Genomic DNA, 27,400 nt, shown 5'->3' with positions numbered 1-27,400 from the left:
TAAAAATAAAAAAATCATAAAAAAATTTCAAAGTTAAAAAAGAAAGTAATGTTGAGTATGAAAACACTTGTTATTACATTTCACTTCATAATTGCAACAGCATGTGTTGTATTCATTGTTGCAAAACTTGTTCTGTAAATAGTTTGTTTGCTATTGTGATCAAAATCATTGATCTGAAGCTCAATGCTGATGCTGTCCTGTAATAGTTTTCTAATCAGCAATAAATATAACAATTTCTGATCAACCCATATCAATTGCATGCTTAAAATAACATACTGGTTAAAGCCCCGCCCGTTTCAAGACAACCCGGCCTACTTCCGTGTTAAATCCAGCACTTTTGACCAGAGGTGACAATAGGCTTTGTTCAGCCGCAAAGGCAGCAGGTTCTCAAAGTTATTTGAGTCTATGCCTGCTGAAGGATCATAACCGGTACAGCCAGATTCGACTCTGGTCGAGCATGGCATCCCCCCCCCCTTTTCTAAAGGCCATTATGACTATAATGTTATATTAAAATGTTATGTTGAAAAATGTGGGATGCACTATCCGTTTCAGCTGCATATATGCCATATATCACATTTGATTACAATGCAAATACATTAAAGTACCATATGTGTACTACTGAGCATGAACATGCATTTCATGGAGCGGAAGACATGATAACTAGTTGCCAATAATTGTAATAATGCAAAAAGTCAAACTTCAGTGGAATGTTATCAATAACCTTTATTGGATGAGACCTTGAGACCTTTGGACTCAATCCTGTATGTACAACATCACTACCAATAGGCTTTGTTCAGCCGCAAAAGCAGCAGGTTCTCAAAGTTATTTGAGCCTATGCCTGCGGAAGGATCATAACGCCCCCCCCCCCCCTCCCCCCCTCCTGTAAGGAGTAGAAAGTACAGATATTTGCCGTCTGAAAAATAAATACTCCTGTAAAGTATAAATGCCCAAAATGTCTACTTAAGTAAGGTAACGAAGTGTTTGTACTTCGTTACTTGACACCTCTGCACACGCGCGCACACACACATACACACAGACACATAGCATGCAACAACACATAAGCCCTCCGCAAACCTTGAAAATCCCCGTATCTTTCTTTAAACCGGTGGACAGAAGTACAAATGAAACACCTACAGAAACAAAACGGCCAGCATACGTCTTTTCCTCAGGCATTGGCCGCAGTGGTTGGCAGATGTCGTAACGTTACTTGTACAGGCTGCGCAGTGAACACAGCGATATAAACCACAACCATGTTGACTGCGTTCATGTAGAAATACACCAAATCATTTTGCACTCTGCTGAAAATCCCGTTTACGGCCTTGAAGTTTTTTCGTCACGTTGTCTCAGCTGTGTCCGCGCGTGGTCAACGCTGCGCAAGACGGGAAGAGGGCACGAAGGGATGAGCTTAAGTGAAATGTCATGTGACTGACAGCAGTCAGGTCATTGCATTTATAGATAAATTATTATTAATTGTTAAATGTGCATCATGGGCATGATTTCACAAAAAAAAGAAATAAAAAGAAATAAAAAAACAGGCACATTTGGGCATCCAGGGCAAAGGGGCAGGTGCTCCAGCATTTTACGTGTTTTCAAGTGTAAAACGAAAGTGCTCACGGCATCGAATCAGCGTTTAATGGTGACATGCGAGGGGACAGCCAGAAGTTTTCTTCTTGAACCAGCAGGTATCGCTGATGTCAGACATGAAGGTGCAGGGTTAGGGTTAGATGATCCGTAATTAAATAAGAGTGAAAAAGTTGAAGAACAGGTATGTTTAGTGTGAGGTAGCGTAATTGTTGTCAGTCTGCCGTTCCCTTCCTCTAACGACTCCTCCTCTCTACCTGCGCACATCACCTGCTCACAAAACACCGCAGTAAAACGGTGGGACTGTCAGTGAGAGACGAGATGAGGTTTTCGGACCTGAGGTTTAAATGTCTGCTGGCTTTCGTCTGTTTGGTGTCGTTTACATTGATTAAATCGATTCACCGTGATGAAGGTAAGTTGCCAGTGTACCTGTCGGCTGCGAGAAGAAATAACTTGCAGCATAACTATAGAATAAACTATTGTCACACACTGTACGTGAAGCATGTTAAGGTTAAACGCGTCGAAGCTCAACCAGGAATTCACCTGATATAACCTCATGCTGTCAATTTGTGGACTAAAGAGTCAGAAGAATATACGGAGCTCTGATGTTTATTTTGTCCTGAGACACGTGGTCTTAGATGGGCATGAAATTGTGGCATTGCAGCTTTGGAGACCTCATCTAATATTACAATACCTTTACCTCAGGAATCAATCATTTTAACGGTTGGAGCTATTACCAATATATATTTTTTAAATAGCCTCACTGATAACTTCCTGAAGCGTTAAGTGTCAAAATAAAAATATATTAATTAAGAATTGGACAATTGTGACATTTCGTTGGTCTCTGGTGCATTAGTTATACGTTTGGGAGTGAAAAATCCTAGATTTGAGAAGCCACGACAGTATGCATGGCCTTATCAAACGAAAACAATTCAGGTTTGTTCTGATTGTCAATAAAACTTTAGTTTAGAATCTAAAATGACACCTGGGTATTTAAAAATATTCACTTCCAATCTTTTGAGCCTTTCTTTTCTGTAACATTTATAGCAACATTAGTTATATTGATGTGGTGGTTGCTTTTTACCCAGGTTACACAAAAAGAAAAAGGTCTAAATTGGAGTCACCCCAAAGTTAGTAAGCTCAGTCTCTGATAACACACCCTGTTCAGAGGAACTGCTACAAACAAACAAACAAAATAAAAAAGGTATTATCTTATTTGTTTGTAGCATATGCTTCAGTATTCAAAACCATTTATATAATTTTTGCTTTAACAGGCTACTGAGGGCCAATTATTATTTTGATACTACTACTATATGTATACATATATAGACAAACATTAGGCTTAAGATGAGAATTAGAAAGGGTTTGGAGCTTGAACTTTAAGTTTACTTTTGGGATGATTGTACATTTATTATACGCCAGTCTGTATCTTAATCTTAATCTTAGTCTAGCCAAAACAAGCAGTATAAATTGGTGCAAAAAGTGAAATCTAAGAGTAGGTTACATGTCACCTCTGCTCTTAGCAGCTATTTTATTGTTAAGGATGATATTTTGGCTCATAGCATACAGTATTTAAGTTAAAGGATATGAGCCATAGTTTCTTGAGGGATTCATGTCTTAGTTTTTTTTTTACGGTTTAAAAAAAATCAAACTCACACTGCAAAAACCAAGCTATACAAAAACAAACTTTATAGATATTACACATACGGATGAAACGTACCGTGTTGTTCATGTACAGTCTTAAAAAGAGAACTCTCAAATGTTAAGTATACATAGTTCATAATTTTCTATGTGCTGGATTACATTGAAATTGTGTGTGCATTGTGCAAGATCAGCTACAAATGTGAAACAATTTAATTGCTGACAACAGTTGAAATGTAGGCTTGACCGATGAGCCAATAAAAACAATTCACGTTTCAATCCAAGCATCACTTAATTGAGGCGTAGCTTAGTGGGTAACACTAAAGTTTTAGATGTAGTAGTTGAACTAGAATTCGAGGTGTAAATACGCCTGTACAAAATGAAAAATAATCTGTCAATTAATTAACCCTTGTGTTGTCCCTGCTTCCCCCGGCTGTTGGCCGTGATTCCCCCGGCTTTTGGCCGTGATTCCCCCGGCTGTTGGCCCCCTCACATAGCCCACCACATATTAGCAAGCACACATAGGGCAATAGACAAGTGAGCAGCCCATGCAGATGTGTTTGTTACATCCACGCACACGGTGTGAGTTTTACAGTCCTTTTTCCTGGGGCATACCTGACACCTCTTACTCGCCCCGAGCATCGTCGTCGTGGTCAAGAGCTCTCCGTGCGGCGGCGGCTTTCACAGACTTCAAAACCGCGGCAGCTGTAGGTTCTGATCACCTTGTATAGGTTGTCCACGCCTCCTCTGTTGTGGTTGTAGTCCAAACTTGGATGAGAACACCTCTTTTGCCTTGACCGTGAGCAGCTTGGTCGGGAGCTCGGGCTTGTTCTTCCGAACCGTGTCGACCACAGTGATCTTCCTCTCCAGGAGCTGCCGCGTGAGTTCACAGGAGGTGAAGTTATTGTCGCACGTGACGTTGCGACTGTGCAGTCCCTCCGTGACATTGAGCACTACTCGCTACCCTGGTTCCGTTCTAGACGTCCAAGTTGAAGTGTAATATAACTAAATCAGCTAGGGTAGGACAGTTTGGATCTGAAAACCAGCAAACCTTCGATGATGCTTGAGTTTTTTATATTTTTTGACAGGTATACCCACAATTTACACTTCTCTAGGCTTCTACGTTAGCAACACTAGACTGCTCGAAAAAATAACAAGAACACTTAATCATCACAGTATAACACCAAGTCGGATTCACTTCAATCTGTCCATTTAAGAAGCACAAGTGATAATAATCAGTTTCATCTGCTTTGGTGCTAATAAAAGTGACATTAGTTGCAATGTAGAAGCAAAATCGAGACAACCTCCAAAAAGGATATGACCTCCAGCAGGCTACAGCGATGCATGTTTCTGACTAAACTGTCAGAAACGGACTCCATGAGGATGGCATAAGGGCCTGAAGACCTCTAGTGGGACCTGTGCTCACAGCCCTGGGGCCTCATTTATAACCGTTGCGTACGCACAAAACGGGCCTGAAACGTGCGTACGCCACTTCTCACGCCAACGTTGGGATTTATAAAAACAAACTTGATGGGAAAATGTGCGTATTTCTACGCAAACTTAGACCCTCCCGTACGAGCGTTTTGGGGAGACGGGAAAACGGCGACACAGACGTGAGGTGGTGAACTGCAGCAGATTATTGATCCAATTCATAATTTACATTAAAACCAACAGTTTTTCTCGCGCGACGTATCTGCTCCACATGAGCCTTTTAATTAAAAAAATATAAAACAACTTTAAGCAAATAAGGTTCAGATTCGATTTAACGGCAGAGTTACGGAGCCGAGTCATTAATAGGTTTTAATAATATCTTCTAACACTGTGCGTGTATCATCAGATCGCTGCAGTGAACGGGACTGAGCCAGAGAGCGCACATAGCGCACAGAGCACAGAGCGCACTGGAGATTACTTATAAGAAATGAGGAAACTTTCCAAATAATATCCCAGAGGAGGTGAGGATCCACTGATGTGAGGGAATCGGTCCGATGCTTTAAATAAATAAACACTGCCGTGACACCGGTGCGGGGTTCTGCTCAATGTGTGCATGTGAATGAAAGAACGAGGAGGAAGCGAGGCTTCAGCGATCTCTGATCTCACACAGTGTGTTATCCACAGCAGCAGCAGCAGAGTATCAGTGTATTTTCTTTATTAGTGACATCGCTGCTGTCCCATAAAGTCGCTCTTCACCTCCACCTCACTAACAAACACCTCGCTGTCAGTGTCAGAAAGTTTCACTTCCTCTTCACATCGCTTGATGTGGTGACTCCGTCAGGACTCACGGTGGAAACCCATTGGTCAGCAGCATCATTTAATATTCACGCCGTGCTTTGCGTTGACCATTTATGGTGGAAAGTGGGCGTGTGGAGGGCGGATTTGGAGGCAGATCCACGTACGAACGTTTCCAAGTGGACTGGGATTTTTAAAGCGAACATTGCGTTCAGGTGTACGTGCGCACGGTTTTAAAATCGGAATTATCTTTTGCGTACGCCATTTCCGGATTTTGTACGTACGTACACTTTTAGTATGAATCCTACGCACTCTTTTATAAATGAGGCCCCAGCACCGTGCCGCTCGATTGGCATTTGCCAGAGAACAACAGATGTGGGAGGCCCACTATCGGCGCCCCATTCTCTTCACAGAGGAGAGCCGATTCCTCAGAGCAATTATCAGACCTTACGCTGGTGCAGTGGGCTCTGGGTTCCTTCTGGGTCAGATCAATGCCAAGCCTCATGTGGCCAGAGTGTGTAGGCAGTTCCTTGATGACAAAGGTATTGATGCCACTGACTGGCCCTCTCATTCCACTGACCCAAATCCAATCGAGAACCTATGGGACATTATGTATCCTTGCATCTGACGCCGCCAAGTACCGCCACAGACTGTGCAGGAGCTCACAGATGCCCTGATCCAGGTCTGGGACGAGATCCCCCAGACACCTTTCGCCAACTCATCAGGAGCATGCCCACACAGTGCTGGGTGCGCATACAGGAGCGTGAGGAACAAACACAACATTAGCATGAGTTCCTGTGATGAAAGTCATGCAAGTTGGATCACCCTGTGGTTTCAGTTTTTTTCTTTAAATTTCAGTATGATTTTGAATCTAGCCCTCAATGGGTTGATGATTTTGGCCTCCATACTGTTGTTGTCAATTTGTTCTCAACAAATTATAGAACATCAGTAAAGATTTTAAATTTGAATAATTCGTTCATCAATATCTGATGTATGATTTATGTGATCCCTTTATTTTTTCGAGAATTGTGTTTTATAGTTTCAACAATTGTAGGTTTTTTCTCTGTATCCAGGTTCAATCATGCTGCCAGACCTACAGAAATTGCATGAGCGTCTGTTGGTGGCTGAGGAGTTGGGAGAGCAGGTCAGCAGGAATCTCAGCAGCATGCTGGAGCAGCTGAGGAATGTGTCCAAAGTGGCCAATAACACCCACCCCACCAGCAACACCACCAACACCATCCTAATCTCCACAGGTAGATCCATGGCTGGATGGAAACAAAATCTCTTTGACTTAATCTCATCACTATTGACTTTGCATGTTGTAAAGCTGGTAGCAGTATTTCTTTCTTAAACTGTAAAAGTAACTGTCAAGTTCTCCAAGTTTTTTGTTCACCTCCTGCCCTAACTTGAAAACGGCCTGGTTAACTTTAAAGGATGCATGCGACAACTCACTCTTCTTCTCCTCCCTTTTTATTTAAAATAAACTTCTGTGCACATTGGAGGTTTTATTTCTAATATCATAATCAAATTAAATCAGTCCGTTTTCTTTTTTTCATACCAGTAGCGTCTGTGGTTAAGCCGTGAGGGGAACGCCGTCTTGTCTTTGTCTACCTGCTATGACGCCAAGTGTCCACTTTTCACTTTTCTTTTTTTTACTCTCTTCAGTGGTGCGCCAATCTTATAGCTCCGCCGGGAACAGCAACCGAAAGTTAAACTTAGGTTAAGGCTGGTTCCTCTGAACTACGTTATTAGAGATGATTTTTTATTCTTATTTCTGCCTTCTGTTCTGAATTTTAACTGAACAGTAACCAACAGTTATTGAGCTGCAGCAAGTAAAAGTTTTGCTGAGTTTTGCTGTGTCTGAAACTTCATACCAACATATCCTACTAATAATTAGTTCTTAAAACTAGATTTAGGCACAGGACTTCTCAAGACAAGATAAAAGTAACAATGCATGATCCATTTACTCAAGTTGTCTAAATTCTGTATTAGCAACTAATAAAGATAATCAATCTTAATAATTAGAATTTATTCAACGAGTTTCATAATTAGTTTAAAAGTTTAACATGGTAAAAAGTTACTCCTGTTGACTGCTGAGTACTAACTTTTGTACTGACAAAATACTTCTTCTGTTTCCTCCAAAAACAGTAATGCAGACAGGCACTCCTAGTCGACAGATGTTCCTCCAGCCAAACATTTACCTCTACTTGCCTCACCTCAAACAACATTCAGACAGCCTCACTCTTAACATAGTCCTGGGTCAGGGACGCTCTGGAGGTATGGAGCAGTCACACATCAACACAAAAGTACACCCATAAAAACACACACCTTTACTGATGCTATTTGCAGTCAGCGTCTCTCAAAACCTTATCTGATAATTATTTTAACATGTTACATACATGTAATTTCATGATGCCGTCACATGAAGACCAAGTAGAATGCTGCTGTCTAGATGGAAAGAGAGAGAGTTCTGTCAGATAATTATAATTTACAGATGAGAGAGAGAGATATTTTGAATTTTATTTTGAATTTAACAAAGAGCCAATGCAGAGAAGCTAGGACAGGAGTGTTGATCACTGTTGTTCTGTTTGCTCTCTCCTCACCTGTATACGTGGGTGTCTCTGTCTGCTCCCAGTGTCCATGGTGCTGGGCATTCCTACAGTGAAGCGTGATAAACGGAGTTACCTGGTCAATACAATCAACTCTCTGCTCTACAGCCTGGATTCCTCGCAGCGCCAAGATCTTCTCATCATTGTCTTTGTTGCTGAGGTCACACAAATGCTCACACACACAACCACACAATTTTGTCTCCATGGCCTAGTGTATGTGTGTGTGTGTGTGAGTGTGTCTTTGTGTGTGTGTCCTTGTGTCTGTGTCTGTGTTTATTGCCACTGGCAGTCATGAATACTGAACACATGTCTGAACACATGATACTACACAATAAGTTTAAATGATAGGATGCTACTTCAACCAAATATCAAATGAAACTTGAATGGCCCTTACCTTAGGGTGATGAGGACAATGAAGATATCTCACCCCATAAGACCTCCAAAATCTGTTCACTGTTGCAAAAGTACTCAAGGATTTTTTTGAATTAATTAGTGACATCATAAAAATATCAATGACATTTTTTGTTATCCTCCTATGTCAGATGGACTCAAACTATGTGGGCAGCGTAGCTGAAACCATCAGAAAGAAGTGAGTGTGTTTAGATTGCTTCCAATGAGGCAGTTCTACTATTATCACTGTTGTTTACATTGGTTTATGTCCTCTAATGTCGGTGAATAGTGACAGCAGTTGTAACGACAAGGTCATAAAACAAGGTCTGATCAAGTAAAAAAAGAACCATTCCTACTATCAGCCCAGTGCCTATATCACATAATGAGGCCTCCCCTCAAGCTTTTCCCCCTGCTCACTCTGAGTTTAATTGATTTATTAGTCTTTGTGAAAATCTCCAACCCCCGTCCAGCAGAGTCTATGTGTAACGTCTAACCAAAAACATAAATCTTGAGCCTTCTGACAACAGACCATTGCACTTCCACCTTGTAATAATGTCTATAGTAGAGTTTGTATATATACATGTTTATACGGCAGGTGGAGCTGATTGAGTTGTTAACAAAATTATTATATCTTCGGTAAAGGAGAGCGGTGTTTTTTTGGGTTGTAATGAGAAGTGGTAAAGATGGAAGGCGTTTTTTGTAATTTTTAAGATACATTGTTAAGGGTATTGTTTACTTTTTATCAGCCATAGTAAATAGGTAAAAGGAAACAAGAGATTGGGAAGTATATGCAGCATTGCCAGCATCTTAAAGCTTTTGGCCCCTTGGAAAGAGAGTGGTTATTGAAATGAAATGCGTTTCCGTAAGCATTCACATATTCCACAGCATAGAAAACTACTATCCCTACTATTTGACAGTAGGGATGACAAGGTATTTAAAATGTTCTAGCCTGCATAGTAATCTATGGCGGTTTATCTAGATTGTTTAAACAAAACATCTTTTAGCTTTTCAGAATGATATTAATTTGTGAAATATTACATCGAGCATAAGTGGTAGTTAAACAAAAACTGAAAAATGGTATTTATATTCACATAGCATTCTTGCTTTGAAAAATGATAAATTCTGCAGTGGATCTGGGACACATGGTGAGATAGGTGGAAGTATGCACTCTCCAAGTGTCCAGTCACAAATGTGTGCTGTGCTTTCAGTAATTTGTGAAATATCAATGTTCAATCCCTTGTGCACAGATTTACTTAAAGGTCAGCCTTTTTCTGTAAATCTTTGTATACATTCACTAAACTAAAATGATTTTGCACTCAGTGAAGTAATGCGAACTTCAAAAGCTCAAAATTATTTACACATTGTCTTAATTTCAATTATTCCCCATATGATGTAAAGTACTCTGTGTACCTCATTTATATTTTTCAGATGATGTGTGTTCATGGATAATATGGATCTGTAGTTAATCATCCCTTTATATATAGTTTTCCCAAGGATGTGCAATCAGGGTTACTGGAGGTCATCTCTCCTTCACAGTATTACTACCCCGACTTCGACAGCCTAACAGAGACCTTTGGAGACTCCAAGGACAGAGTCAAGTATATTTACAATTTTTTTATTATATAATTGCTGGTTCTGTTAACTTTGATATATCTTTACATCATTCATGTCATATTTGTATTGGTTTCTGCTGTTACGGGATAATTTAGATTTAATCACATCACCTTCACTTGAAAAGGGAGAGGAAATTAGTGTATTCAGTATATAAATAAGAGGTTCAAGTAAATTAACATGAGTTTATTAATACAACTTTCGTCGAGAAAAAACATTTACATTGTGTTAACGCCTTGTCTCTTCTTAGATGGCGAACTAAGCAGAATCTGGACTTCTGCTTACTCATGCGATATGCTCAGGACAGGGGAACCTATTATGTTCAGGTAGGGGTCAAAGGCCAGATTTTACCTGCTGTCTGATATTTGTTGGTTCCCATACTTACATTAAAAAAATCATGTTAGTGTGGAATTAAGGTCCAAAGTGCTGTCTAGATAATGCTCTTATATACAGTTCTTCTGATGGTACTCAGTCCATACTCTAGATATTTGGACACCTACACATTTCTCTCCATCTATCTGTCCCATTCTTATCAAAATCTCAAGAACTTTGGTACAAACCTCCAGTTGGACTCAAACATGAACTGATCAGATTTTGGGGTTTAAAAGTTAAGGTTGGTGTGACCTCACAAAATCCACATTTTGCATTATAAATGTTATAAATCTCAGGGACACCTCCAGACATTCTTTCAAAATTGGAACAACTATTCACTTAGACTCAAGAAAGAACTGATTGGAATTTGATTGTCAAAGGTCAAATTTCACTGTGAACATACAAAACATTGTTTTGGTCAACATTCAGGAAAACCTTGAGGGAATATATGAAGTTATATGTATAAGGTTATATATGAGGTTATATATCAGGAACACTCGTTTGAAATTTTATTACATCTAGCAAAGACCATCCTCAACTCATCCATCACTGTATGGTACATTGATGCTACTGCCAAGGACTGGGTCTCCGCTCCGCCGGGAAGGTTGCAACCTGCCCTCTGTACAGGACCTGCACAGCCCCAGTACTCTGGGACATGCAGGTAAGATTGTGGCTGACCCCTCCCACCCTGGACATGGACTATTTAAGCCACTCCACTCTGGCAGGAGGCTGTGAGCCATCTAAAATATATTTTTTATTTGCCTATAGTATTTTCTATTTTATTTCAATTTTTGTTTCATATTTTTTATATTTAAAATTGCAAAAACTCACCACAAAAATGGATGTGGTGCTGACGCCATTTTGTCTGTTGTCAGACTTTTTTTTCTCGATAAACAGCCACAGAGTTGTACATGCAAGAAGAAAAAACGGCTTTATGCTTCACGCCAGTAACTCCAACATTGGTGACACTAACTTTTTCTGGACGCTTCCAGAGACAAGCATGGCAATGATTGCAGTTATGCCTGGTTTGCCCAGAGAAAGGCACAGTTTGCGCCAAGCAGCAGTAAAGTATAACTATGCCGCTGCATCCCACAGCAGTTAACAGAGGGCAGAGTGCTGGATAATCCTCTGGCACAGGATAGATATGGTACATTGAAGGCTCAAGTCTATCTTAGACTGAGTAGGTTTGCTGGCTTCTCTTGCTGCCTGGCATCGGCATCAGCAACCCATTGGAATAAACGGAGAAGATGTTAGTTTTCCTGGGAAGCTAAAAGCTGGACATTATTTTCATTTAACTGTTTCTGCAACAGCAGACTCATGTTGGCTCCAACAATGTCATCAAGGACTATCGGGCACTGGCTGAGGGGCCATGTTGGACCTAGCCCAAGCCAATATCAGTGCCAGGAGACAGTGGGCATCACTGGCATAGTTATTCAATAGCAGCAATTCATTGGCCTGTTTTTCTACCATGCAAGGTTTGAACCGAAGCCTATGAGGTGCCTCTCACCATGTAGTTTCTCCGGGACATCAGCAAAGTTGGTAGACTGCTGTTTGTACAGGACACCAAATGTGGGCAGTGCATTAAGGGCAACACAGGGGCGCAGAGTAGCATCTCATCTTGCCTGCATTGCAGGTGTACATGCTGACTGATTGGAACGACCCTCCCTGGAGGCGGACAATGGCAGCCCATCCACACCAGGCATGGAGCTGTGTTTTGGGAGCCAATGTTTGTTACTGAAAAAGTAGCCATTAGCCTCTTTGCATGGCTTTCCTCTGTGCTTATGTGTTGTTGGTGCTGCTGCTTGATTAATGCTTGGGACTTATTGTTCCTATGCATGTACAGTCAGTAGACAAGGTGTCATGAGGCTGTCTAGCATGATCTCAGCCAGGGATGAGTTCCTCCTCTTGGCCCAGTTCTCAAATGTACACAGCCCACTTTCTCATCCACGACCACCGAACCTGGGAGTGGAACACCACATCTCTTCTACCAGCCCTTTGGAGACTTGACCTAGCTATGGTCAGTATCTTGGACACTTTACTGAGGCCTGCCTTTCATTTTTTTAAATTTAAAAAAAATTTGGATGACACTCTTTTTCTAAGGCAGAGCATGTATTTCACATACAGAGTGTATTGAAGTGGCTTAGTCACCACAGCCTGATTGCATCGTCAACCCAGACAAGTGCCAGTGAACAGCTCCCCTGACCAAGGCCCTGAGTTCAAATCGAGTTCAAGTTCAATTGATGACCCAAACCGTGATGATTAAAATAAAAGAGAGTAGGCTTCATGGGACCAGTTAGGTTTCTCTATAAGTTTTAAAATGTAAAGATTTGTTGCTAAAAATGAATTGAATACCTTTTATTCATTTGTTTTTTACCATGTATTTTGTGAAGAACTTTGTAACATTGTGTAGATAAGTGCTAACAAATATAGTCATTATTATTATTATTATTATTATTATTCAGTGGATATAGCACCATGACTACTGGTAAGCGCTATTAAAAGCATATATCATATACAAACATGGACAAACAGAATGTAGTTCAGCAAATAACACATGAACCATTATAATCGTGTCATTTAACACACCCATTTTACATGCACAGTACTGTTTCTCACTGTTGGCAAGCAACCAAACCCTTGGGTTAAACAAACAGTAGGTGTGGATCAAACCTGTCAAGCCTGCAGAGCAAATTCAGCTGAGACATATTGCTAGGAGATACAGTATGCTATTAACATCTCTCTGAGCACAGTATCTCTACTAACATCATAGTATCAATATTTACAGCCTCTGCACACTCACACAGTGTTTTCTTTTCAATGAAAATGGCTTATCAGACCAAAACAGTGTGACATAATAAATGGGAGAGCTGTCAATCAAACAATCTGTCCACACCCACATATTCCTGAGAAGAGTCGGCTTTAATCTATGGCATCGTTATGCAAACTGGACCAGTTAAGAGAGGTTTTTATATTTGTGGCAGGAGCCATGTTGCATATTTTAAATGTTATTAGGGATTTTTTAAATAGTGAAGTAATAAGTAACGCCAAAAACGTCTACTTAATGAATTTTGTTTTTTAAATTAATTATTTTTTGTGTGTTTTCCAGTTAGAGGATGATGTTGTTGCAAAGGCAGGCTACTACAGTGACATGAAGACCTTTGCCTCTCAGGAAGCTTCAAAGCCATGGCTCTACCTGGAGTTCTCCCACCTTGGATTTATAGGTGTGTCTCTGTGTGTTTATCAAGATGTTTGTACATTTTGTACAGTTTGTACCACCCTAACCCTAACCCTCTTGTTACAGCAATTTACAAACAATCTATTTGAACAATGATCATAGTTACTTACTCCCTGATGTAGCGTTGTGATGGGGGAATAGCTACAAGGGTAGGAAATAAGGAAATATGCAAAATTGTGTAAATTAACACATGGATTTATCTCAATGGAATTGAAATGTGATCATTTGAGTGATGGTGGCAGATAAGATATCAAAATAGGATTGTGAGTGAATGAATGAGTAATTTAATCTACAAAGCTAAATTTAAACATTATAATTCTGGTAACCACATCAACCCAGACATTAATAGCAGAATCCAATGATTTGCCTGAGCCTGAGTGATCCTGTGCTGTGGAGCTTCTGGGCTGGAACTCAGACTTTGGTTCGGTGGCTTCTAACCTCACGTCGAGTCCAGGTGGGTTTTCCTTGAGAAGTCAGTTGGTCAGCAGTGAGTGCAGGCAGCAGGTCTTCGATTAAGACTGTTGGTGCAGGTCTGCAGTCGGCGTTGCTGTATAATTAAGCTAAATGCTCGACTAGCATTGGTGGTACAACACAAAATCTCCAAAGTTATTTAAACAAAGTCGTAATAGAGTTGTTTTAAAAGATTAACAATAAGAGCATTTAATGCACTTTTGTCATGATCAGCTTGCTATTGATTTGGCGCAAAGAAAAATAAATATTGCGCAGGAAATTAACTTAAACACACTTAAGATAAAGTGATTCTATAGATAAACTTCAACAGACAATAGGCAAAGATAATATACTAAATAAGTGTGTGGAGAAGTATGAAGATGTGCAGGAGAGAGAGAGATTGCATATTATATCTCTACAATGACTAGATAAGCATTTGCTGTATGGAAAAACAAAAAGCAAAAGTAATTTTAGTATATTTATGAAGAAATGCAGTATATACATAGCCTGACGTTGTCATACTCATAATTCTAGTCAGAATATGAGTCTGATACTGCTCCATTGGGCTGTGATTATGGGGCGTGTTTCAACCGAACCAGGAAAATAAATTTCTCTTCGCTCAATTGGATAGACCTACAACCAATCTGAGCAACGTAATATGTGACGTATGTCAAGCGACGCATAGTTGTTGTCAGTTGTCTGTTTCACGAGTTTATTCACTCTCTAAATAAATCAATGGAAATGCTGCAAATGCCGCTCGTAAATCCACCGGAGGCAAGCCCCCAGGAAGCAGCTGGAGACCAGGGCTGCTTGTGAGAGCCCCGGCGACGTTAAATAGCCTCACCGCTATCGGCACGGTACCGTTACCGGCCGGTAGCGAGGCTCTGAGAGAGATCCGTCGCTACCAGAAATCTACGGAGCTGCTGATCCGCAAGCTGCGCTTCCAGAGCTCCGCTGTCATGGCTCTGCAGGAGGCCAGCGAGGAGTCAAAACGGCAGTTAATCGTTTTTACAAGCATACACTTACTTGTTGCATACATTAACTGCAACAGCGTCCCAACATGTGTCGTTTTTGTCTCCACTCTCTTTTTATTTATATGACTGCTTGTGTGGCTGCAGCATCGGGACCAGCTGATAAATTAAACTTTTTCCGAATCCCGTAGGAGGACGGCAAAAACATCTTTTCGATCTACAAATGCCTTGATCGCGTTCCTCTGTTCCTCTTTCAAAATGAATGTGCTGTCGATGTCTTCTAAAACAGACTCAAAGGCAGCATCTACACATCTCAGCTCTCCAGCTGCAGGCATGTTTGATGAAAACGAATTCAACCCAAGCGCTCTTTGGTGACGTGATTGATTACATCACTGTAGATCATCTGTCCATCATCGTATAAAGCCCGCCCTGACAATTTGATTGGTCTGAACAGCTTCTGTTTAATCATAGTTTCTCCCCAACGGAGCAATGCCAGACCGAACTTCCCGAACTCAAATGTTGTGGGCGGGGCTAAATACGTCTGGCACCCAGGCTAGTATATACATATATTATAACAACAATTGCAGAAAGTTTTAACATTATTGCTCCAGCAGTCAATAAAATTATCCGGTTTTCATTTCAGAGTGGAAGGTGGGTTTTATTGCTTTAGTCTGTGATATCTCCTGAAAGTAAGCACATCTCTATTGGAAGGGGGAGTGGCAGAAAGAAGTCTTGTTAGCTACTTGAATCACCCTTTCAGCCATTTCCATCTGAATAATCCACAGTGGCAGCCATACATTGATTTTGTCAGGTTAAAAGCAGTTTGTAGGAACAGAAACCCTTGTTGAGATTGGGTTGAGGTCAATCTGCTGGTCATAGGGCTGGCTTTCCACATATTTGTTCAGTGAGGAATGGAGCCAGAATTTCTTCCACATCCATATTTAAAACAAAATTCAAACCCTCCCAGTCCACCAGGTACTGGAAGCCTCTGTCCAGTACTTGGGATTCAGGAGACATTAAATGCTCTATGGTTGTTGATGATCCGGGGGGAGGAAGAGGTTCAGTAGTAGGGCTCAGAGGACTGGTGACAGGCTTGATGAAAGATGTGTGAAAAGTAGGGTGTATCTTGGTTGCTTGAGGTCGAAAGGTGACTGGGTTGATGGCTTTCTCAATCTAATAGGGGGTCAACTTGCGTTACTCCACCAGGAGTGGAAGGTGGGACGGAGGGTGGTAACAGTCACGAACTTGGGAGTGATTTTAGATCCCAATTTGTCCTTTAATTCTCACTTAAAACTAATTTCTAGCACCGCATTCTTTCACTTGTATAACATCTCAAAAATCTGACATTCCCTACATTTCTCCAGTATTAGCTTCACATCACTGGCTTCCGGTTAAATCTTGAATAGAATTTAAAATTCTCCTCCTCACCTTCGAGGCCCTTAATATTATGGCACCATTATACCTCAAAGAGCTGATAGTACCAAATCAACCAACTAGAGCACTGCGGTCCCAGAATTCAGGCTTACTTGTCGTCCCTGAAGTCTCTAAAGAGGAGAAGAGGAAGGAGAAGCTGGGAAGAGAAGCTCTGTGTGTCATGTGTCCCCCGACATTCTAGACCTTTAGCAGCATAACTAAGAGCAGGTCCAAGAAAAGCCTGGACCGGCTCTAACTATAAGCTTTATCGTAAAGGAGGGTTTTAAGCATACTCTTAAACAACAGATGGTGTCTGACTCCCGAACTGAAAGTGGGAGATGTTTCCACAGAAGAGGAGCTTGATAGCTGAAAGCTCTGGCTACAACTCTACTTTTAGAGACTTTAGGGGCGATAAGTAAGCCTGAATTCTGGGAGCACAGTGCTCGTGGGCTGATAGTGTTACCCCCCTATGAGGGAAGACCAGTGACGAAGTCCACAGGTATATCGGACCATGGACATCTGGGGATGGGCAATGGTCGAATCAGTCCAGAGGGAGGTTGGTAGGAGCTGTTACACAGACTGTGTGGAACAAGGAAATTAATCCATCTAGGGATTCTGTGTACTTTCTACTTCGTATATTCTTAAAACTGGCTCATTACTTGAGCAGGGGAGGTGCGCCGGTACGCACGTCGCACCTCTCTCTCTTGCTCACTTGCGTGCCTACTGTCGCGGGAGATGTGCAGGTCTGGCGGAGTGTTTGCCGCCAGGGGGGGCAGCACGAGAACCAAAAGTCCGGATGTTGGTCGGGCTGCCTTGGTCGACCGGGTTCGAGCAGGCTGTTCTGGTAACGATCCCTCCGCAGGTCCACCTTCAGAAACTTTGTTAAGAGTTTTACTTCATCTAGATCAGCCATCCCCAAACTTAAGAATGCCGCGGCCCAATTTGAAAACTGAAAAATGTGTACGGCCCACCTACACCTTTAATCACAACTATATGATCCACACACAGGACTAGAATCATACATATGATTAATTTAATAGCAAAAATAATTGTATATGAAAGCAGGCATATGCAGTGCAAATCCAATAACAACCACATTTAAGCTTAACGATTTGCAAAGCAACCAATGTAAAAAAAAGAAGTGCAAATAGGGTATTGTTAAAAATATATTCTTACTGTTTGTATAACAGAGCACAACAAGGATATCCGGGAGAATACAAACACATTTGAGGCGTGACCAAATTTACTTAAGGCGTTTAAGCTTGGCCTGCGACAGGTACCTTTCTGCGAGTCCTCTTTTTAGTTATGTGTGCCTAAAACTTGTTTCCCTTTGCTGAGTTATCATAAGGGGCATTGTGTATCATTCCTGCTTCTGATGAAAGGTCCATGTTTAGTAATATTTACAGAATGTTTTAGTGGTTATATTGTGGTCTATTAGTGTTCTTAGGTAGACGCAAGATCAATACTATTTGAACCTCAGTATCTGGGGTTCCAAATTTGTAAAATTATACATTATATGTATATTGTTGTTATCATTTTTCAGTCAGTTAAAATAAATCCTGAAGAGAAAAATTTTGGGTTGTTTTGTGTCTGTATAGGACTACTATAAAAAGCACTTTGCATTTTTAATTTTGGTGCTCGTACTTTTACTTTTGATACTTAAGTACATTTCAACACCAGATTCTTTTGATACTTAAGTACTTTTAATAGGAGCTACTTTAAGACTTTTACTCAAGTAATTTTCTGACGGGTGACTTTTACTTTTACCGGAGTCTCTTTCAGGTAAGATATCTGTACTTTTACTCAAGTATGGCTTCCAAGTACTTTATACAGTACTACACTGTTTATATGTATATACGTCTATGGTTAACAGCCCAAGACAGTAATGTGTTGAATAAACAGGAATCCAACCAACTAATTTCATGTGAATTCTACAACCGGTCTGGACCACTCATAACTATATTATTATGTTCCTACCATTGAAAAAACCTCAATGTATGAAAAAATTGGTGAATAACACAATTCTGATGAACAATTGAAGAGCAGGACGGCTCAAAAATTATTCCATGAGTCCCATTGTGTTTGTCTGTGTTTGTGATTTATAAGAAGACCAGATACATTTTATGAACTAATATTGTGTGTGCGTATGTGTGTTTGTGTGTTCTTGTGTATGTTTCTGTCTGTCAGGGAAGATGTTTCGGACTAGTGATCTTCCAATGATCACTGAGTTTTTCCTGATGTTCCATAGAGACAAACCCATTGACTGGCTGTTGGATCATATTCTGTGGGTGAAGGTTTGCAACCCAGAGAAAGATGAGGTGAGTCAGTTGTGCCAAGAGGTGAAAGCACATCACATGTGTATTTTGGATGGTGAATTGACTAGTGGGGTGATTGTACAAAATATGGAGGTGCTATGGGCCAAAGCAGTAATCTTATGTAAGGTTTAAGATATAAGAACGTTATCAGTATCTTAGAGGGGTATTTATTCAGCCAAACAAACAAACAAACAACAACGTTTTGTGTTAAAAAAAAACATAGCACAGGAAAGATAAATTAGTAGATACATAAGGGAAATTAAGGCTGGTATATATAAAAAATTCAGTTTGAGTGTTTTTGTCTGTCTGTGTGTTTGTGTGTCTTGTCTCTGTGCTTATCTGTTGGACTGTTTTATGTCTGAGTTCATTTGTGTGTGTCCATGTGTGTTGGTGAGAGAGAAAGAGCAAGAGACAGAAAGAGAGAGAGATTCACATTCTTGTTCACACTGCTTAAAGAGTCTGGACACATTGATCTAACCTTCAAATGTGGTCTGAGTGATCGGATCTCAAGTACATCCTCTATGTGCCTTGGGTCAAATCCCTACTTAGAATTTACATTTCAATACCAGGTCTGAACAGGGTATTTTTCTATCCAGTCAAATATAAATGTACAGTCTACTTCCTGCAGTACAGTATTATCCTTATGTATCCGAGGCTGTAGTTTCATAGTTTGTATTACTTCAAAATACTTTTTAAAAATGAGAAAGATCCTAAGCATTTCTCACCTCCACACAGCTGACCAATCACAGAGTTGGTTTTGGAGAGTTACAGAATGAGATTTTGTGCTCACAATACAAAAATGAACTAAAATGACAAATACTTTAAGAACCCAACTTCGAAATTCGCATAACAAAAAGACTTACAATTACGTAACATGGAAACACTTAGACAAAGATTAGACATTATATATTCTATTATTATATATATTATTACATATTATAATTATTATACAGTGCATCCGGAAAGTATTCACAGCGCTTCACCTTTTCCACATTTTGTTACAGCCTGCTCTACCCGAGTTGTATCGGTCGAGCAGTCTCTACCGGTCGAGCAGGCTGTACCGGTTGAGCAGGCTGTACCGGTAATGATCCCTCCGCAGGTTCACCTTCAGAATCTTTTTTAAGAGTTTAACTTCCTCTAGAGTCTAGAGGAAGGTAAACTGTAGTATGCAATGTAGTGATCTACATGCCTGTGTGTTGAAGTAAAAGTCTTAACAAAGATTCGGCCAGAGTTGACCAAGGCAGCTCGACCAACTTCCGGATGCGCTGCCCCCTCCCGATGGCAAACACGTCGCCAGGCCTGCCCATCTCCTGAGGCAGGGGGCACGAGCGGAAGGGAGCGAGAGAGAGGTGCGCCGTGCGTAAAGGCGCGCGTTGCGCCAACCTCCGCTGCTCAAAATAACAAGCCAGTTTTGAGAATATAAGAAGTAGAAATTTGTGTTCAAATGTATCGAGTACAAGTAAAAAGTCGTCTGGAAAATAAATACTCAAGTACAATACAGATATGTGAAAAATCAACTTAAGTAAAGTAACGCAGTATTTGTACTTCGTCACTTCCCACCACTGATCATAATATGCTGCTTATTTATTTCAATTATTATCCTAAAAGGTTCCTAACATAACTAAAGTGTCCATCAACACTTGAGGAGTTTCAAAAACGAATTGTGAAGTCAATTTTATATTGATACAACACCCCAATAAACTCTGTAGTATGCAATGTAGTGATCTACATGCCGTGTGTTGTGTGGTGTAGAAAGACTGCAAAGAACAAAAGGCATTGCTCAAGCTGAGGTACAAGCCCTCACTCTTCCAGCATGTAGGCCTTCACTCGTCTCTACCTGGGAAACTCCAGCATCTTGTGGTAAGTGTGTTACATAAACTCAACAGACAAGACAGACAATGCCTATTTGTAGACTGTATTACATAATAGTATTTTTTTTTTTGTTCGATGCTACTTTTCTCACTGAATAGTGTGGCTTTCTGCTCTCAATAAAATGGTGGCTGCAATTGAACATCTTTAAATCAGTAACAGTAACTTTAAGCTTTATGAGCAACAGATTTAAACACTCGGTTATGTTGTAACCTTGGTTCTTTGAAATATTCATATGTATGGGGGGATGATCTCTCTGCTGTCAAAGTGTGTGGATAGTTCTTTAAGACACACTGGCTCGCCCAGCCATGCCCTACGATGTATCTATTAAACACCTGTGTTGGTGTGGAGCCAGTTGATATTTTAATTGACTCCAGGCACCCCAAGAGTTGTAGAGATAGTCTCTTCACTAAGAGAACCAAGGTTACAGGATATCCAAGCTTGCCCTATTGTATCGTGACTATCTAATCACTCCGTTACATATTCATATATACGCGTTAACTCTTTAAGACACCCCACAAGGAGATGCTGCTGCCCATAAGCCTGTAACACCAATATTTGAAAAAGGAACTATTTACAAATGTACACTACTAACATACCAACCAGGTCTGAGCCCCACTAGACGCAAAGGCCCAGCCTGGAAGGCAGAGGGGATGCATAGGTAAGTTTGCAAGACTGACCTAGGGAAACAGGTAAATTACTTGTCAGTCCGCAGAGGTCAAACAGGAGCTCTCAAGCCACTGAGCTGACCAAGGGAGATTACAAAACTGGGACTCAAAGCCCAGGCTCTCAGGTTGAAAGATTGATGCTTTTCTGTCTGAGCTAAACAATCAGCCAGGAATTTCTCCCAGAAACCCCAGTCTTCATATGTATTATAGCTCTGAGATGGCAGATCTGCACGTGACTTTACCAAGCATGTTAGATCACAGGTTAGCACCGTGAGTTACAGCAAGTATAAGGGGAGATAAAGTGTCTAGAGAGCCGGTTCCGGCATCCTGGAAAGGAACCCCTGTGCTGTCTACGCACAGCACAGCTCCTACCAAGCACATTAGTTCACGCCCCTCAAACAATAAGCTAGAGTGAGGAATCACAGCCGTCACAACCAGGAAAAGAGGAACAGAAAAATACAGATAGAGGAAACACAAATCCAGGGAGGGTGCCTGAAGAGAGACGCCCAACTATGTAACAGTAATTGGATATAGTGTTGTAACCCAAGTTCTTTCACACACTCAACACACAGATCGTCACACACTGCACCTGACTCAGGGCGGAGATCAAACTATCAACTGGCCCCACGCCAACACAGGCGTTTAAAGGTTAACTGTGGGGTGTGGCTAGGCAAGCCAGTTTGTCTTAAATAAGTATCATGAACCTTGACAGCAGGGGAATTATTTCCTGTACATATGAATATGTAACTGAGTAGAGAGATAGTCTCTATCCAATAGAGCCTACCAAACACTGACATGAACAGTAAAAAGCCTTGTGAAACCTATTTGCTATGAACATATTTTAGAACATTGTATAACTAAACTTTATTCTGAATATTTGTAATACATAAAGTACAGGTTAGTTTAAATGTCTGTGTTGGTTCTGTAACATGACAATACTTTGAGATTCACTCCCACAGTTTAAAAACATAATTTCAAACATGTAGAAGGTGGAGACCACCTCAAATCTAATATCAAAGTGAATTTAATCTATTCAGTCACAGCAGTGCAGTATTACACAAATTGTAGCCATTTAAAGATTGCAGGACTTTAAGGTAGCCATAATAATCATTGTCATAATAGTCATTGTGATTGCTGGCATCAACAACTTAATGACAAGATACAATCATAAATACATAACAGTTTAGTTTTTTTTAGTGCTGCCAGCAATGTAAGTAAACTGCATGTTGGGGTGTGTGTGTGTGCATGTGTGCGTGCGTGTGTGTGCTATTGTCTTTTTGGCCCTTCAGGATAAAGACTTTGGAAAGCTGCTTATGTACCAGGCCCATAGAAACCCGGCTGCAAAGTTGAACAGCAGCCTGACACATTACCAGCAGCACAGTCTGGAGAGGGCTTACAGGGGAGAGGACTTCTTCTGGGCATTAACGCCCATCCAGGGGGACTACATCATCCTCAACTTCCTCCAGCCAATCCACATATCTGGGTCAGTTAATTAGTAACAATTTCCTCTGCTGTGCATGAGGGTTTAATCACATGCCTATGCAAATTTGGTATAGTTAAGATCCTATTATCATCGAATATAGTAGAAAATGACTCCAATTATTACTAGTGAGGTGTAGTGGAAATAAATAAGTGTGGTGGTAAACCATTTTGTAGTTGAAAAGTAACTTTTTGTATACATGTCTGAGACTTTTATGACCTGAAACCTGTATGACCTGAAACCTCTATGACCTTTCTAATAACTGTATGACTTAATCTGAGTGGCTACTGGCTTGTATGCCAGTAAATTGAAAGCAATGTGGCCCGCTTAGTAGATCAGACATAATTTCTTCTATGCCCTTTTCAAACTGAACCCCTTCTGTCACAGGCAGCAGAGTCAAAAGCTGTCCAATTTTATAACATACAAGATGGAGAATATCCCTTATATGTTCTACCACGCAAATAAAGTGCCTACCACCAGTTGATGTTAGTGGATGTTTGCGACCACCAGCGGATTTTAGGGACATATCTTAAATTTTGTAACTTAGAGTCATCAGGTGTTTCTGCATTTAATCACAAGACACCCTCTTTTAAGGAAGCCCCACTGCAGGTTGATCACACCTGATTGCATGCCCTAGCATCTTGGGGCCCAGTTGGGATCGTTCCTCCTGATCCAGAGCCATTGGCTGCAGTGTTCTGCAGTCTGTGATTTGAGTTTCTTTTATGGTCTGGTGAAAGGCTGTCTGTGAATTCCAAGGTAACTGAGCAACCTGATGGCGATGCAACTCCTGCAGCCAACCTCCACAGGGCAAACCATTGCTTTCCAGCCATGTTGCTCTGGTCTCAGTGTGGTTTTAACAATATATAATGGCCCACGTCCACCAACATCTCCCAGTCTCGGAATGCTCAAACTGACCAACCCTGGTCAGTGGAGAAGGCCCTCTCCGTCTCCGTTCCCACTCTTGAACAAATGTTACTCTTTGAACTGCGATCATACCCTGCATACTTAAGTATGTTTTCAATTTGGTTAGATTCAAGAGACGTTCCATTCATGTTTGGGGATAAGTGCTTCTGTGTGTTTTCCTTTAACAATGTTATGCAAAACATTATGCGATTTGAATGCAGTTATTGAAACTACATTTTCATTTGACCCTTCTCTGTCATTATTTGATGTGACAGTAGAAATTAAGACTTTGCATTTCCAAACATCTGGTGGCTGTGTTGTATAACAAGCAATTCAGTTTTAGTTTGTTAGGAACTATTTTTGGAAAGATCTTGAAATTATTCATAACCATATGCTAATTTAGATCAATATTGTCAGGCTCAAGGAATAAAGTATAACCTAACAGGAAGTGTTGGAATGGAGTATTCATTTGTTGTTGGCAGAAGTTTTGTTCTCTAGTCTCTACCTTTAAGAATTTATAGATTATATGACATGTCTGAAAATGATACGTCACAATATGATGCAATATTTTTGATATATATACGTTTGAATGTTGACACTGGCAGGACACTGGTTATTACACTGTCTTCTTTGCTATAGATACCTGTTTCGCTGTGGAAACATTGAGACTGGTGGAGATAAATTCTACAACACCACAGTAGAGGTGCTGCCCAGTAATGTGAGTAGACTACGTATGTGTTTTCCTGTACTTATATCTTTGTGTGGACCATCTTTAGCAAAGGCCCTACAAAGTGAGGACATTTTAGCTGGTCCTCACTTTTTCAATGTGCTGTTTCAGGGTTAAGACTTGGTTTTAGGGGAAGAGTTAAAATTAGGTTTGGGTTAGGATAAGGGTTAGGGTTTCGATGGGTAATGTTAGGGTAAGGGAACCATATTATGTCAATGAGTGTCCTCACTAAGCTAGAAGTAAAACATGTTTGTGTATGTGTGTGTACAGTTTGTTTCTCTGCCTTTTAGGGTGAATGTTAGCAAATTTGTTTGTGTGAATACACACCTCATTCATCATTTTAATTAGTACCTATGACAACTAAGAGCTTGTGTAATGCTACAGTGATGACTACTGGTTACACATGTAACAATAAAGTGATTATTAGCTTAGATTTAGTTTTTAAATTTCAGTTCATTTTAACTTTCAGATCAATCCTGTTGCCTTTAGGAAATGTAGGTACTATGTACACCATATTCATGTGATTGGCCTTAAAAGAACAAATGCTAGTGACAAAGTTGCATTTAGCAAGCTGTTATAGACTGTACTTGGCACAAGTCTTAGTTTCCTACATCCATAATTTACCCTGTAGATTCATGCTGTACAACATCAGGAGAATACGTCCCCTTCTCACTCAGAATGTGGCGCATTGTCTGATCCAGTCTCCTGATCCTAGACTATTGCAACTCCCTCCTGGCAGGACTACCTGCTAGTGCCATTTGATCTCTGCAGCTCATCCAGAATGCAGCAGATCGATTGGTCTTCAACCTGCCTAAGTTCACTAACACTAATCCGCTCCTCCGCTCCCTTCACTGTTTACCAGTGGCTGCCCGCAACTGTTTCAAAACACTAATACTTGCCTACCGTGCTGGGAACGGTTCGGGTCCAGTCTACATCCAGGACATGGTTAAACCTTAAACAACAGCCCGTCCGCTCTGCATCTGCCAATCGGCTTGCTGCTCCCTCACTGGAGGGACACCTAGCAACTAAGCCATATCACTAATGCTTGCTGTCCTGGCTCCCAAAAGGTGGAACGAGCTCCCCACTGACTTCAGGACAGCAGAAGGTCTAGACATCTTCAGCCACAGGCTCAAAAAAACACATCTCTTCCGACTACACCTTGGTCAAGAAGAGGTGTTGATATTAACACGAAAATTACGTTTAGTTGCACTTATATGGCACTTACGTGTAGCACTTGTAGATTGGCTTTTTTGGAGGAATAAAAGCATCAGCTAAATGAAATGTAATGTCATGTAACTGTGAACGCAAATGGTATTAGTTCTGCTCAACCGAGACAATGGTGCCAGCAGTTTACGTACATACGTCAGTTCTATTCTTGTGAACATATTTTAAGAGTGTCTTCAGGGAATTTCTTCAAATGTGATCAAATGTGTCTCTAACCTCGTAACTTTTGGTAAGACGCTAAAAATGGGGTGTGTTATACCTCATGTTGCTGCATCTTTTGCGTTTTCTTCCCTCAGGCATCAACGCGAAGAAAACTAGTTACGGGCTCATCCACACTCAACAAAGAGTCTGATAACGGTTTCATCATAATTGGTAAGGAGGCACAAAATAATGTCAAAAATAAATCTGTCCCTGTGTTTCACACACAAGTGCAGTGCCTATTCTAAAAAGGATGTTTATTGTTTGGAATAGGCTGCTTGCTTTGCTCGTGACAACGCTGGTTGCAGCTTTCTTTCTGAAACTGTAACAGTGATAAATGATAATGCATAAATGAGCTGCTGCAAGTAAAGGATGGTTGTGGAACCCTGAGACCACACCACAAAGAGCTGTGACAGACAGACATTTCCGGATTTATTAGACAGATGAGATGCTCTTCACGATATCTGTTTTTTCCCCTAATTTACATAAGAATATATGTGTATAATAATTTTTAAGAATGACTGATACTTTTACACACTCCGCAATTTACTGATTTAATGTTTGTGTGCTGAATGTTGTATGCAGATGTTTTAATATAGAGTCTATGTTGGAAGTAAATCCATAATGAAGCTGTTGTGCATCCATGATTAGCTGGAGAGCTGCAGCTCTCCCCTGCACTGATTTGATCCTCTGCTACAGGTGGAGGTGCTCTCCCAGCCACCTTTGAATAAATAGGTAAAGAGAGCCTTGTAGTCAGTGGGGGCGAAGCAACATGCCTTACAGGGGATTTTGCTTTTTGTCAACCTGGGCACTATTTTTATGAATGTGGGTGTGTAAATAATTTCGCACCTACAAAAACCTTTGCAGTTTAGTAAATCGCCTAAGTCAGCAGCCGCAACTAGGCAGCAGTGGCTACAATGTAATCATATGGGGCAACTTCAACATTCCACTTAATGTCCACTAAAAGTGCTTATTCTCAAAGTCTTAATCTTGAGAGTCTGGCAACATTAAGCCAAGGGTGCACCCTGGACAGTTCGTTGGCCTATCACATGGCCAACAGAGAAAAAAATATACGTATATACAAATGCATTTAAAAATTCAATTTCTATGTGATCTTATCTATTATGTGTGGTTTGTGTGTTTAAGGTGGATTTGAGGACGGAGTAGCTGAGGGGGAGATTGAAGAAGCGCTACAGCCGATCTCAGCGCTACGTCTGGTGGTTCACTCAAATTCTGACGTCTGGGCTCGACTGACAGAGGTCTGACCTGAGAGCTTGTGTTAATTAAGAGTGCATTATCCTGTGTTTGTGTTCAGATACTTAAACACATTGCCAATTAAACTCGATCTGCTTATTAGTGCAGATCGTTGTCGGAAAATCGAAATTTTCCGACAACAAAACATACAAAAATCGCAATTTAAAAATTTTCAGAGAAATTTTAACTGATAAGCTTTGCACGGACTGACCAGGTTTAAGTTGGTTCTGACACTTTGTGTGATTGAGGGTGTGGTAACACTT

The 27,400-nt window shown here is 40.7% G+C and overlaps 1 protein-coding gene across 1 annotated transcript; it reads left to right on the top strand.

Moving 5' to 3' along the window:
• Positions 1-1,902: 1,902 nt before the first annotated feature.
• Positions 1,903-27,148, top strand: LOC133012199 (alpha-1,3-mannosyl-glycoprotein 4-beta-N-acetylglucosaminyltransferase A-like). The gene is made up of 17 exons (XM_061080179.1): positions 1,903-1,993; positions 2,438-2,483; positions 3,985-4,102; positions 5,783-5,990; positions 6,522-6,701; positions 7,597-7,725; positions 8,084-8,217; positions 8,600-8,646; positions 9,932-10,045; positions 10,309-10,384; positions 13,537-13,651; positions 18,687-18,817; positions 20,567-20,674; positions 22,641-22,834; positions 24,374-24,452; positions 25,982-26,057; positions 27,030-27,148. Exons 1-17 carry the CDS (start codon positions 1,903-1,905, stop codon positions 27,146-27,148), a joined length of 1,965 nt encoding a protein of 654 aa, XP_060936162.1.
• Positions 27,149-27,400: the final 252 nt, after the last annotated feature.

This window comes from Limanda limanda, chromosome 10, assembly GCF_963576545.1.
Source record: "Limanda limanda chromosome 10, fLimLim1.1, whole genome shotgun sequence".
Taxonomy (NCBI): Eukaryota; Metazoa; Chordata; class Actinopteri; order Pleuronectiformes; family Pleuronectidae; genus Limanda; species Limanda limanda.
The sequence above is the reverse complement of the archived record's forward strand: the minus strand, read 5'-3'. Positions and strand labels throughout refer to the sequence as shown.

What these genes read in the sequence shown, in the direction of transcription:
- LOC133012199 (XM_061080179.1), top strand. Translation starts at nt 1,903, where the DNA reads ATGAGGTTTTCGGACCTGAGGTTTAAATGTCTGCTGGCTTTCGTCTGT. An exon ending in AGATTTGAGAAGCCACGACA is followed by an intron (nt 2,484 to 3,984) that starts GTATGCATGGCC and finishes TTGTGGTTGTAG; the next exon opens with TCCAAACTTGGATGAGAACA. An exon ending in TAGAGGTGCTGCCCAGTAAT is followed by an intron (nt 24,453 to 25,981) that starts GTGAGTAGACTA and finishes TTCTTCCCTCAG; the next exon opens with GCATCAACGCGAAGAAAACT.